The sequence below is a fragment of the Coenobita brevimanus genome, chromosome 55, assembly GCF_032717465.1.
Source record: "Coenobita brevimanus isolate Jiangsu-jjx chromosome 55, ASM3271746v2, whole genome shotgun sequence".
Lineage (NCBI taxonomy): Eukaryota > Metazoa > Arthropoda > Malacostraca > Decapoda > Coenobitidae > Coenobita > Coenobita brevimanus.
Window position 1 is genome coordinate 34011154 of NC_137008.1, and position 14806 is coordinate 34025959.

General features: G+C 43.5%; 1 protein-coding gene across 1 annotated transcript in view; it reads right to left on the reverse strand.

The window, feature by feature from the left end:
• The window catches only part of HUWE1 (HECT, UBA and WWE domain containing E3 ubiquitin protein ligase 1), a 1134422-nt gene that overhangs the window by 784322 nt on the left and 335294 nt on the right, over positions 1 to 14806 (reverse strand). The window contains exon 23 of the mRNA XM_080273518.1: positions 1024 to 1155. Within this exon, the coding sequence (XP_080129644.1) occupies positions 1024 to 1155 (132 nt within the window). The remainder of the gene's footprint in view (positions 1 to 1023; positions 1156 to 14806) is intronic.

The window sequence follows — 14806 nt, forward strand, 5'->3', positions numbered from 1 at the left end:
ATCTCTTTCATTCTCTGCAATCAAGACTCAAATCACTGGCATTCAACATATCCCACGAGAGTCCATTACTGAAGTCACATGAGAGCCTCAAGCACCGTGATACACAACAAGGGGCTCAGGACTGACCCCTGATACACACCAACATGCACAGAACACTCACCACTAAAATTTCTATTCCACATAAACTTGGACCCAAATTTCACCTTTCTTGCGACTTATTTCGCATCCTTCTCACAGCACTTCTTTATGATTAGTACAGAATTATTGTAGTCTGTTATACCTCAGCAATCATGATGGGGAGAGAGCAACTTCAGGTAAGGCTGGAGTAAAAGGGTAGGAAACATATGTATTGCAACCCATTCACCCAATTTAATGGATAATGTTCATTACAGCCACAGAAGTTTGGTGGCCATTGTAGTGTCCGTTAAATCCAATATCCACTATACTGGCATCCATTACAGAAGTCTACGGATCGTCACTGCATTACAATCAATGCCACAAATTTATACCCATTTTTTATTGCCTTATCACTGATATTCACCATCGTTAACCATATCACAGAAATATAAACACAAGGAATATAAATATATCAACTAAAAATGATATCAGAGGGGAGGGGAAACAAAGACCTTACTGCCATGACTTATGGGAGGTAGACACAAGTCACATGGTGAGCTGATTAATGTTTCCACAGCACTGCCAAGGCTGGTGGTACCATTTGCATTAATGCACATTTAGCAACTTAAGCAGATCTAAACATTACATATCATGGACTAATGCAACTACATCCTACCCCTTTCAAGGTGTAAAGACCCAAAACAATCATACTCCAGTACATTTTACAACACCAACCTATACTCTTGGTAGTGTTTTATATATATATATATATATATATATATATATATATATATATACTGTATATATATATATATAAAAAAAAAAAAAAAAAAAAAAAAAAAAAAAAAAATCAGCCACCTCTCGATGACTCACCCTACGAATGCAAATGGAGTTGTAGTTACTTACCTCAAAGAGAAGAGTAACAAGGTGAAGTCTTACAGCAAACTTGGCAGCCAGGACGGATGTACACAGTAGCTCAATGGTTTCTTGTGCTGGAAAAGTGTTGCTCATCACCAACTGCCCTGCTTGGTCACTAATCTGTAATAAAATAAGTGATGAACTAAAGGAATAAATGAATATACGTGTGTCTATTTAAAACAATAAAATGAGGAACACTAAACACCAAACATGCCTACAAGCGGTCCTAATCACAAATCGAGTATATGTTTAACGTACAGTAACCCCTCTAAGACCTGGACGAGGAAGACCCAGTCACCCCAAGTCCCAGACATTTTGGGCTTGGATTCACTAGTCCAAGACTTGGATATTCCTTAAGATATCCGGACAAATGGCCATCTGGACGAGCATCCGAAACGATCTGGGACATCAAAAATGGTGTGTGTGTGTGTGTGTGTGTGTGTGTGTGTGTGTGTGTGTGTGTGGGTCATCCCCACTCTTTAAATTTGCCACGCAGTGACGAACAGCTGTGTTTTGGTTAGTAGTTCTGGTGATGTCTGTTAGAGCGCCCCTGCATCCTCCCCACTTCCCGCCTACCTACCATTGTAAACACCTGTGTGTTTCAAGTGCAACACAAATGTAAACACCAGAATGTGCAGAGTTAAAAAATTATAATTCATGATGCAAAGGATTTTAAGTGCAGCGCAAGTAAGAACAGAACGTCTATCTATCTATAGCCCAATGCCCTAATCCCATAAAGGGTGGCCACTGACAAAACGCCTCAAAGTCGCTCTGTCACCCACCATTTGACTGCCCTCCCCCATCCCTCATATACATCTCAACTCCATCCCTCCACCTCATCCTCGGTCTTCCCCTCCCTCTCCCTCCCTCCACTTTACCTACATCCACCCTCTTAGTCAGTCTTTCATTCTCCATTCTCTCCACATGTCCAAACCACCTCAGTGTGTTTCTCCTAATTTTCTCAACCACATCCACATCCACCCCAAAATGTTCTTTCACTTCTTCATTCGTCAACCTGTCCTTCCATGTCACTCCACATGCTCCTCTCAAGTAACTCATTTCCATTGCTCTCACTCTTGACTTGTTCCCCTCCAGCAAGGTCCATGCCTCGCTTCCATATGTCAGGGTAGAGAACAATTTTATCATACAGTGACTTACTAACTTCCATACTCACCTCCCTATTTCACATCACTGCTTTCAGTGAAACAAAAACCTTCCTTCCCTGCTGTACCCTTTCAAGCACTTCATCCCCAAAAGTTACATCTTTACTCATCACACTACCCAAGTACTTGAATGCACTCACATTCTCCATATCCTCACCATCCAACCTCACTATGCATTCTGTGAATTCATTCCTCTCAAACACAATAATTTTACTCTTGTTTACATTAACTTTCAGATTCCTCTTCCTACACTATCTATCTATCTATTCCCAGACACCTCAATCCCGTACGGGGTGGCTACAAACAAATGCCTCCACGTCGTCCTGTCCCCCGCCATTTCACTGCCCTGCTCTCAACTCACACCCCCCTCTCTCATACACCTCTCCACTCAATCCTTTCATCTCATCCTCGGCCTCCCCTTCCCTCTCTCCCCCCTCCACTTCACTCACATACACTCTCCTCGTCAGTCTCTCATCATCCATCCTCTCCACATGGCCAAACCACCTCAGTGTTCATCCTAACGCTTCCTATCACATCCACATTCACACCACAACGCTCCATCACTTCCTCATTTGTCACCCTGTCTCTCCATGTGACTCCACAGGCTCGTCTTAAATAACTCATTTCCACTGCTTTCACTCTTGACTTGTGTCCTTCAAACAACGTCCAAGCTTCACTTCCATACTTTAGAGTTGGTATCACAATACTGTCATGTAGTAACTTTTTCATGTCCATGCTCACTTTCCTGTTTCTTATCACTGCTTTCAAGGAACCAGCAACCTTTCTTCCTTGTTGTACCCTTTCAAGCACTTCATCTTCCAAACTTCCATCCTTACTCATCACAGTCCCCAAGCACTTAAACTTACTCACATTTTCCATTCCCTCACCATTCAACCTCACTCTACATTCACTGACTTCACCTCTCTCAAAGACCATCACTTTACTCTTTCCTACAGTCATCTTTAGATTCTGTTTCTTACACACTCTGACAAACTCATCCACCAAGCCTTGCAGCTCCCCTTCGTCTTCACACAACAGAGTATCACCTGCAAGGGAGTTTCCAAACACTACCCTCTCTCACTAGGGCCACTCCACCATCCACTGCCCTACCTTGTATCTCTTTTATTACCCCATCCATGTACAGAGTGAACAACCATGAAGACACGAAACATCCCTGTTTCAACCCAACCTTCAATTAGAAAAATTCACTCAGTTCACCATCCACACACACTGCTGCCTTAGCACCATCATACATACTCTTCACAGAATTCAACAATTTCCCATCTACTCCATATATTCTTAATACTTTCCACAATCCTTCTTTAACCACCCGGCCACATGCTTTCTCAAAGTCCATGAAGGCCAGATACAACTTCATTCCCTTCTCTAGAAACTTTTCCACTAAAGATCTAAGAATGAATATCTGATCTACACAACCTCTTCCCTTCCTAAAGCCTCCCTGTTCCTCTCCAACTAATTCTTCTGTTATTTCCCTAACTCTGTCAATAAGTATCCTACCACAGACTTTTCCTATTACACCAGGAAGACAAATGCCCCTATTATTACCACACATTATTTTTTCCCCTTTTCCTTTGTACAATGGAATAATTATACCTGACTTCCAATCCTCCGGGACTCTACTTTCCTCCCAGGCCAATCTGTACATCTTCCACATCCATTCTACTACTATCTCTCCCCCATGCTTCAGCATTTCACCACACACTTCATCAATTCCTGGGGGTTTCCCCAATTTTGACTTTCTTCATTGCTTCCACATCTTCAATCCTACTGATTTCTTCCTGTCTTCTCACCTCCCTCCTTCTCCCAGCCATTCCCCAGCCACTTATACTCACATTACATCCATTTTCTATGTTCAACAATTCCTTGAAGTGTTCTCTCCATCTGCTCACTTTTTCTCCCTTCTCCACTAGTAATCTACCATTTTGATCTTTCACTCCCCTACTAGCTTCACTGCCACCCCGTCTTACTCTCTTCACCTCCTTCCAGAACATTTTCTTACAGTCCCTCCTCTTTACACTCAAATTCTTTCCAAATTCCTCATCCACTCTCTTCTTACTCTCTCTTACTAATCTTCTCATCTCTCTCTTCCTTTCTACATATAACTCTCTCTTTCACCTCCCATCTTCTTCCATGCCCCTATTTCTCATCCATTCATTGTATGCCTTCCTCTTTTGTGCCACAGCCTGTCTCACCTCTTCATTCCACCATGCTGTTCCTTGCACCCCCATCTGTCTTCTCTTCACCCCACACCCCACATCACATGCTGCACACATTTCCTCTGTGAATATCTTCCACACACCTGCCACATCCCTCATCTGCTCTAATTCATATCTACCCAACCGTTCCTCCACTTCTCTCATATATTCTGCCTTTTCTCATGCTTTTGTAACCTTCCCACTCTCCTTGCAACTACTCCTTCTCCTGTCCTTCCCTTCTTCTATTTCTCCATCTTACTTGGATCTTGATTCTTTCCACCACCAAGTAGTGATCAGAAAGTCCACTCCCCCAACCTCTATAAACTCTTGCATCCATTACACATCTTCGCATCCTACACACTGTCCCAAATTCATTCACCAAACCTTGAAACTGTCATTCATCTTCAATCAACAATACTGTATCATCAGCAAACAGCAACACTGGAACTTTCCACATCTCACCCTCATTCATTAGGGCCAACCCCACATCCACTGCCCTACTTCGCACCTCCTTTTCAACCCCATCCAAGTATATATATTAAACAGCCATGAAGACATCACACATCCCTGTTTCAATCCCACATTGCGATCAAAGAACTCACTCTGTTTACCATCCACTCGCACCATAGCCCTAGCTCCTTCGTACATACTCTTCACAGCACTCAACTCCATACATCCCTAATACCTTCCACATACCTTACCTATCTATTCTGTCCTAAGCTTTCTCCAAGTCCATGAAGGCAGCATACACTTTCTTTCCCTTCAGTAGATACTTCACTAAATATCTTAGAACAAATATCTGATCTACACACCCTTTTCCCTTCCAAATTCCCCCTTGTTCTTCTCCAACTAGCTCCTCTCTTATATGTTTAACCCTATCAATGAGTATTCTACCATATATTTTTCCAGTCACACTAAGCAGACAAATACTCCATTGATTACCACATACTTCTCTTCCCCCTATTCCTTTGTAGAAAGGAACAATTATACCTGATTTCCAGTCCTCTGGAACCCTTCCCTCTTCCAAAGCCAATCTACACAACATCCATATCCACTCCACAACAATCTCACCCCCATACCTCAGCATTTCACCACACGCTCCATCAATTCCTGGGGCCTTTCCCATCTTGATCTTCTTCACTGCTTCCACTACTTCCGCCCTACTGATCTCTTCCCCCCTCCTCTCATCTCTTCTTCTCCCAGCCATTCCCCAAACACCCATACTCACACTGCTCTCACTCTCTACATTCAACAAATCCTCAAAGTGCTCCTTCCATCTCCTCAATTTATCTTTCTTCTTCACCAACAATCCATTATTCCTATCTTTAACCCCCCTACTATTACCCCTTTCACACTGCCTTACTTTCTTTACCTCCTTCCAAGACAATTTCTTACTCTCCCTCCATTTCACACTCAGATTCCTCCCAAACTCTTCACCCACTTTTTTCTTACTCTCCTTCACCAATCTCTTCACCTCCCTTCTCCTGTTCACATATACCTCTCTCTTCTCTCTCTCTCATCATCTCCGTCCATTTTACACTCAGATTCCTCCCAGTAGGATGGAAGTAGTGGAAGCAATGAAGAAAGTCAAAATGGGAATGCTCCAGAAATTGATGGAATGTGTCGTGAAATGCTGAAGCATGAGGGAGAGATAGTAGTAGAATGGATGTGGAAGATGTGCAGATTGGCCCGGGAGGAAGGCAGAGTCCTGGAGGACTGGGAGTCAGGTATAATTATTCCCATGTACAAAGGAAAAGGGGAAAAAGAAGTGAGTGGTAATCAGAGGGGCATTTGTCTTCTTAGTGTAATAGGAAAAGTATAGGATACGATACTTATTGGCAGAGTTAGTGAAATAACAGAGGAATTAGTTGGAGACGAACAGGGAGCCTTTAGAAAGGGATGAGGTTGTGTAGATCATATATTCATCCTTAGGCCATTAGTGGAAAAGTTTCTATAAGGGAAGGAAGCTGTATGTAGCCTTCAAGGATTTGGAAAAAGCAAAAGACAGAGAAAGAAGATGTGTAATGGATGCAAGAGCATATAGAGGTTGGGGGAGTGGACTTCCTGACCACCACATGGTGGTGGTGAAAGTCAAAGTTCAAATGAAATGGAGGAACAAAAGACAGGAGGGACAGGAGGAAGTAGTTCATACAGGGAGAGGGGGAAGGTCGCAAGAGGATGGAAAAAAGACAGAATATAACAGAGATGTGAAAGAGCAATTGCGTAAATATTTGAAGTAGATGGAGATTGTGGAAGGTGTGTGCAAGATATTCACAGAAGAAATCTGTGCAGCACATGAGAAGGTGTGTGGGGTGAAGAGAAGCAGAGGGTGTAAGAAACAGCATCGTGGAATGAAGAGGTGATACAGGCTGTGGCACAAAATAAGAAAGCATATACTGTAATCCCTCCAAGATCTGACATAATAAAGCCAAAGGCATGTCCGGGACTTGGTTTTGTCCAAGACTTGGGAAAAATGCCCCTGGACAGGTAATTATAGACCCCAACCCAACCTAACTCTGAAAGCCACCTAAATAACTCCCTACCAGACATGCACAGCACCTATTTATGACCCTATGCACACAAGTAAGAGACAGAAATTACAAAATAAATAAAAAAGAACTAGAGAATGGGAAATTAGAAGTGAGTATGGAAAATATTTAGCAGTGTACAGGGTACTTACAACATGTCCGTGGCCATCACGAAGTTTAACCCGCCTCATCTATGGCTCTGATGGTGGTGAAGGTGCACTTGAAGCATGAACAATAATCCAGTATTGTGTTGCACTTAATCCATTGCACTGTAATTTATAATTGTTTAACCCCTTAACCGCGGGGCGTCACTTTCGTGACGCTTGGGAGCAAGGGATCATACCGCGGGGAGTCGCTTTTGTGATTCTGTGTTATTTTGAATTCACCCGGGCTTCCAAGTGGGGGCCTGTATCATCTATCAGTACTGCCAATGTCCAACACTAGTCAGCACTCCTAATCTCATCTGTACTCCCATCCATTGTTGACAATTTAGCCATTTCTCCCCGTTCTTGACTCCCATCCCTACCCCCCCTCCATTACTCTATCCTCTCGCCTGCCCGGTCGTGCTACGCTAAGTAAATCTTCCCTGGAATTTTTCACTGATTTCATCCATTGAAATAAGCCCTATGCCCCATTCTTATACCAAATAATATATACAAGAAAGAAATAAGGTAAGTGAGAGTGCCATACACCTGGAATTGGCTAATAATCACCTGACAACACCTCACATGCACTCGTTCGCTAATTTTCGCTGTTTTTTTCCCCTTGAAATATGCCGTATAATCTATTTTCGTAATAAATATACATGTAAGGAGCGAAGGGAGAAGCCTAAGTGATATTTACATTCACCTGGAACTACCTAATTTATAATGTATTGTCTAGATTTCCTGCCAATCATTTCAGTGCTATACATAGCTGTTTCAAGAGCGATCATTGGTAGTACTGAATATCCCCTAAGTAGGCCTCTACCCCGACCCTCCGTTATCAGTTTACTCTCATCTTCCGAAGTAGAGGTACGTCTGTTTCTTCTTGCTGACTTCAGGGACTTTTTCACCCCCATGCAAAGGGCCCTGTGACCTTTACCCCCTACTAAACCTCGTGTGGAAAGAGGTAAAGGGCTGACAATTGATAAAAGAGTGACTACGATCTTTCTATTGAGTAAAACAGTGCAAGTGGAATTGTAAATAATGTGTAAACAGCAAGTGAAAGTAATGAATGTAAATATACGTGAACAATGGAAAATAGTTTTATAAGTTACTTCAAGTGACAGCGCATAACACAGTGTAAATAAAATAGAAATGTAAATAACGTAAATAAAATAGAGAACGTAAATAGAAATGTAAATGAGTGGTATTATAAGAATACGAGTATATACCCTAGGAGTAATGAAAGTGAAAGTTTCACTCTAGCATGTCTGAATACTATGAGTTATGAGAGTGAAGATGAAAGTGACATTCACTCTCAATGCTAGTATACAGGAGGAGAAAGTGAATGCTACGTATTTTACTGAAAGAAATTGAATCCCTACAGTGACAATAAACTAATACTACTGAAGGAAACTTATGGATAAAGACTGTAGATATATATAAGTGTTATATAGTAATAGAAATATAAAGTGTGAGGGGTTTTATGAATACTGTAATAAATGACAGAGTACCAAGAGCAAACTAGCGTAAGTGCGACGGTCAGACGCGCTCATAATTTTCAATGCTTTCACAGTGGTTTTTTTTTTTTGGAGTATGGATCCCAAACTACTTGAAAATCATAGAGTAGTGTTTACAGTGTTAATATCTGGCTGTGGTAATCATATTACGGGTTGTCGGGAAGTGTAAAGTGGAGACTTCGTTACCCAACTTCAGAGGTCTCCACAAGTCCTACGGTAACTGACGAAGGCTCAACAAACATTCCAGGAGAAAGCTAAAGGTATGTGCCATAAGCATATGTAATTTTAATATTCTAGGACCAATAACTGATTTTTGGCAAATATTTTTTGAGAGTCTGTCGGAGCCCGAATAACCCCGCGGCACACGCAAAACATCGGTAAACATGCCCGCGGTATAGGGGTTAACACTGTACATTCTGTTCTTACTTGTGTCACGCCAGTTGCAACATGCCAGTGTTGCACTCTGCACTTAAGTCTTTGCATTCTGAATTCCAATTTCTTAACACTGCACAACACTGTAAATTCCCACGCAGTATAGTGCCGAGGTATTGTAGTTTATTCACTGTTTATTCACAAAAATGAGCACGTGGGGAAGCATGGCGACGAGCGTGCAGTCACGATGGTAGGTAGGCAGGAACTGGGGAGGATGAAGGGGCACTCTAGCAGACGTCAGAGGAACTTCGTGCCAAAACTCAGCTGCTCATCACCGTATGGCAAATTCAAAGTAGGGTTGAAAACATTTTTTTTTTTTCTCTCTTTTTTTTTGCCACTTTTCGTGTTCGAGGACCCGAGCCCAAAATGTCCAGGACATGGGGCATCTGGGACTTGGGCATCCAGGTCTTACAGGGATTACTGTAGTGAGTGGATGAGAAATGGGTGTGGAGGAAGTTGAGAGAGAGAAGACAGAGTTATATGTAGAGAGGACGACAGAGGTGAAAAGATTAATAAGAGAGAGTACAAAGAGAGTGGATGAGGAATTTAGAAGGAATTTGGGTGTAAAGTGGAGGGAATGTAAGAAAATGTTATGGAAAGAGGTAAAGAGAGTTAAGACAGGATTACATAGAAGACAGTCAGGAGGCAAAAGATAAAAATGGTAGATTGCAAGTGGAGAAGGAAGAAAAAGTGAGCAGATGGAGAGAACACTTTAAGGAACTGTTGAACACAGAGAATGAAAGTAATGCAAGTATAAGTGGATGGGGAAAGGCTCTGAGGTAACGGGATGTGAGATGAGAGGAAGAAATTAGTAGGATGGAAGTTGTGGAAGCAATAAAGAAAGTCAAAATGGAAAAAGCCAGAGGAACTGATGGAGTGTGTAGTGAAATGCTGAAGCAAGAGGAGATAGAGTGGTAGAATGGATGTGGAAGATGTGCAGATTGGTTTGGGAGGAATGTAGAGTCCAAGAGGACCGGAAGTCAAGTATGGTTATTCCCCTGCCCTTCCTCTTCTGATTTTCTTTCCTTCACTCTCTCCTCATCCTTCTGCCTATGGGTGACTTTACACTCCCTCTTCTGTCATTCTTTCTTTCCTTCTTTCCTCTTCCTTCTGCCTATGGGTGACTCTACACTGAATAACAAGCCAAATGGTTTCCTGCACCCCAGGAAACCATTTATTATGTGCGGTGGTAACCATATAACCAAATCATGGCACCAGGTGATTTAATGGATAATCAAGGTGCTCAAATCGGATTGGGCCTGTGTAGGTTTATATCCAAGGGGTCGTTGGGGTTTATTGCTCACTCAATGCCACTCAGGGATGAGTGAGGCTGGTCAATCTCACCTTAAATGTCAGGACCAACTTGCCTAGCCCCAGGCTCCTATGGTCCTAATGAGGCAGCATAGGATTGGATGATGGATGGATGGACAAAGGAAAAGGGGAAAATGAAGTGCGTGGTAAGCATTGGGGCATTTGTCTTCTTAGTGTAATAGGAAAAGTATATGGTAGGATACTTATTGAAAGAGTTAGGGAAATAACAGAGGAATTAATTGGAGAAGAACAGGGAGGCTTTAGGATGGGAAGAGGTTGTGTTGATCAGATATTAATTCTTTGGATTTTGTGGAAAATTTTCTAGAGAAGGGAAAGAAATTGTATGTGGCCATCAGGGATTTGGAGAAAGCACATGACAGGGTGGATAGACAAGGATTGTAGAATGGTTTTAAAATATATGGGGTAATTGTGAAATTCTTGAATGCCGTGAAGAGTACGTAAGAGGATGCTAAGGCTGCAGTGCGTGTGGAGAGTGAACTCAGTGAATTTTTATATTTGAAGGTTGGATTGAAACAGGGATGTGTCATGTCTCCATGGTTGTTCAATCTGTATATGGATGGGGTTATACAAGAGATACAAGGTAGGGTAGTGGATGTTGGAGCAGTTCTAATGAGAGAGGGCAGTGTATGGAAACTCCCTGTACTGTTGTTTGCAGATGATACTATGTTGTTACAGGAAGACGAAGGAGGGCTGCAAAGTTGGTGAATGAGTTTGGGAGAATGTGTAAGAAACAGAATCTAAAGGAGAATGTACGGAAGAGTAAAGTTATGGTCTTCGAGAGAAATGAAGTCTGAATGTACAATGAGCCTGGATAAAAAGGAAATGGAAAAAGTGAGAGTATTTAAGTATGTGGGTACTGTGATGAGTAAGGACGGAAGTTTAGTGTGAAGTGCTTGAATGGGTACAACATGGAAGAAAGATTGCTGGTTCCTCAAAAGCAGTGATAAGAAAACTCACTGCATGACAGTACTGTGATACTAACTCTAACGTATGGAAGTGAAGCTTGGACCTTGTTGAAGGGCCACAAGTCAAGAGTGGAAGCAGTGTAAATGAGTTATTTGAGAGGAGCATGTGGAGTCACATGGACAGCCAGACTGACAAATAAGGAAGTGATGGAGCATTGTGGTGTGGATGTGACAGATAGTGCTAGCAGATATATACTGAGGTGGTTTGACCATATAGAGAGGATGGAGAGCAAGCGACTGACGAGGATAGTGTATGTGAGTGAGGTGGAGAGGCCAAGGATGAGATGGAGGGGTGGGGTGGAGAAGTATATGAGAGAGAGAGAGGGATGTGAGCTGGAAGCAGGGCAGGGAGATGGCAGGGGACAGGGTGACATGGAGGTGATTTGTTTGTGGCCACCCCTTATGGGATTAAGGCATCTGGCAATAGACAAATAGATAGATAAATATGCCAGAGTGGAGGGACAAGAAATGTGGGAACAAGTCTACCTGCTTTATCCAGGCTATCTTTCATGATTCATTCCACCACAGCTTTGATCCATCTGTGAGGCACCATCTAAGAAGGTACGGTATCAGTCCTGGCGATATGAAATCAGGGCTGCTGTTGGACAATGCACCAGCCCATCCTTCCTTGACCAAACACTGAGGTACAGTTGGATGAATCAAAGCTTTGCTCCTGCCACCCAACGGTGCTACTCTTATCCAGCCTTTGGACTAGGGAGTTACAGATTGCAAAGAGGCACAACAGTAACCTCTACCTGCACCAGTGCCTAGTTGTGACTGAGGATGGGATGAATCAGGAAAGTTATGTGGACAACAAAGACAAGACGACCAAGAAAAATTTTAGAAACTACACCATCAAAGGAAGCCATTTTCAACCACACAGAGAAGCAGAAGAAAGTGTCTTGCCACACAAGAATGGGAGGTAAAAACCCCTACGAACCCCCAAGACTCCAGCATCACTGAATAGTTCTGAGGGGTTTCAGCCACAGGGGATGGCAGAAATGCTGGCAACTGCGAGACAGGGAAACACTGTTGTGGAGGAGCAAGGCTGGATGAGGATGCTGGTGTGCCTGGATACCATCGCCATATGGAAGAGATCACTGCTGAACTGCAACAAAACAAGTCACAGGCCAAGGATGAAGACGAAGAAGAGGAGGCAGCAGAGGCACCTGGACCATCTCTGGCTGCAAGCAATGATGAAGAGACATTTCTCACCATCAAAGACAGAGCTGGTGGGCCTACTGCTCACTACTGTGAGGTCATGCAGCTCATTAAGAAGGAGCTATGGGTGACCGCCTAGGAACACCAGATGCTGTTGGCATAACGTTCTCCCTACGTGTCAAGTGGGGTTGGTGGAGGATTAGTGCTCCTCCGTTTCGTTTTCGTTTCGTTTTTAAAGGCTCCAACATGCTTGCATGTGTCGGCCTTGGTCACCTAATGGCGGCTCTCCACGCTGCACGATCCATTGCAGCCTCCCTGTTCAGTCCCTTAACCCTAAGGTCACACTTAATGACCTCGTCCCATGTCTTGCTCGGTCTACCCCTCATAACCCCACCCCCAATATTAACACTTCTCACCTTCCTCACCCAATTATCATCCCCCATCCTCTCCACATGTCCAAACCACCTCAATCTACCTCTCCTCATCACAACACCAATACACTCCAGTCCCATCCTACCTCTCAACTCTTCCATTGTAAACCCAGCCCCTCCAGCCTTGGACGCAGGGACGCACTGCACATCCACCTAATCATTGTCATTTCTGTACGTCTGAGCCGGCGAATGTCTTCCTCCTTCACTGCCCAGGTCTCACTGCCATACAGCATTACACTCTTAACACATGCTGCATACAAAGACCCCTTAACACGTAGGGAGAGCCCTCTCAATGTCAAGAGAGGCAAGAGCTCCCTGAACTTCTTCCAACCACTTCTCACCCTAGCCACAGAGCTAGCTCCAGCCCCACCTCCAGCACACAACATGTCTCCCAAATAACAAAACTCTTCCACGCACTCAAGAGATTCACCAGCAAGTTCAATCCTTTCACGTCTGACGATCTCCACCTGCTCACCCCGGCACGCCGTACACATAAAATCAGCATTATCTCGCAGTCTACCTCTGATACAACTACATCTCTTATGCACCCATTTATCACAAACACCGCACAAGATGGAATTACTTCCCACGCCCTTGTGGCAAACTGCACATGGCCACTCTCCCTCGTCTTTCACAGTACCGACACCAACCCTAGATATCATCACTTTTGTTTTATCTGCATTTACCCTTAAACCCTTTTGCCCCATACCATCTCTCCACTTCCTAAACCTTTCCTCCGCCTCCCTTTCATTCTCTGCAATCAACACCAAATCATCAGCATACAACAACTCCCACGGGAGTCCGTTTCTAAAGTCACGTGAAAGGGCTTCAAGTACCATGATAAACAACATGGGACTCAAGACTGACCCCTGATGCACACCAACATTCACAGAAAACTCATCACTCAAATCTCCATTCACTCTCACCTGTGTGTGAGCACCCACATACATGGCCATAACCACCCTAACCAGCCACTCCTCCAAGCCAAGCTTTCTCATTGCCCACTTCACCACCTCTCTAGGGACTCTGTCAAAGGCCTTTTCCAAATCAACAAAAACAAAATAAAGATCCCTTCTCCTACCAATATATTTTTCCTGAAGCTGTCGAACAATGAATATGGCATCAGTGGTCCCCCTACCTGGCATAAACCCAAATTGCATCTCATCAATATTCACTCTTTCTCTAATCATACCTTCTAAAACCCTCTCCATTACCTTCATTATCTGATCTAAAAGCTTTATACCTCTATAATTTCCTCTTTCCAGGGCATCACCCTTCCCTTTATACACATTTACAATTACACTCTTCAGCCAATCATCTGGGACAACACACTCATAAATAATCCTATTTATCAGGTCAGTGACTAAACTCACCCCTATATCGCCCGAGGCCTTCAACATTTCGGCAGTCAACCCAGACACACCTGCTGCCTTCCCCACCCTCATCCTGCCTATTGCCTCCCTCACAGTAGCATTATCAATCAAAGGCCAAGGGCCAGACACTGGATCTGCTGGCTCCAAACCTTCCCTGTCCCAGTCAAACTCCTCATTCAACAACTGGTTATAATGCTCTCTCCATGCATCTTTAATATCTTCACTGTTCACCACTACCCTTCCTTCATCATTCTTCACACACTGCTCACCTATGATATCCCGATTATCCCTCTTCACCTGACCTGCCACCCTAAATATATTTTTCCTTTCCCCATGATTTAGGTTATCAAGTAATTGTCTCTGTGACTCAGACTTTGCCCTGTATACCTCTCTCCTAGCCCTACGCTTGGCAGCCAAATATTCCTCTTTGCTACCACCCTTCTTCCATTCCCGGAAAAGCCTTCTTTTCTCCTTAATTGCAGCTTCTACACCCTCATCCCACCACCA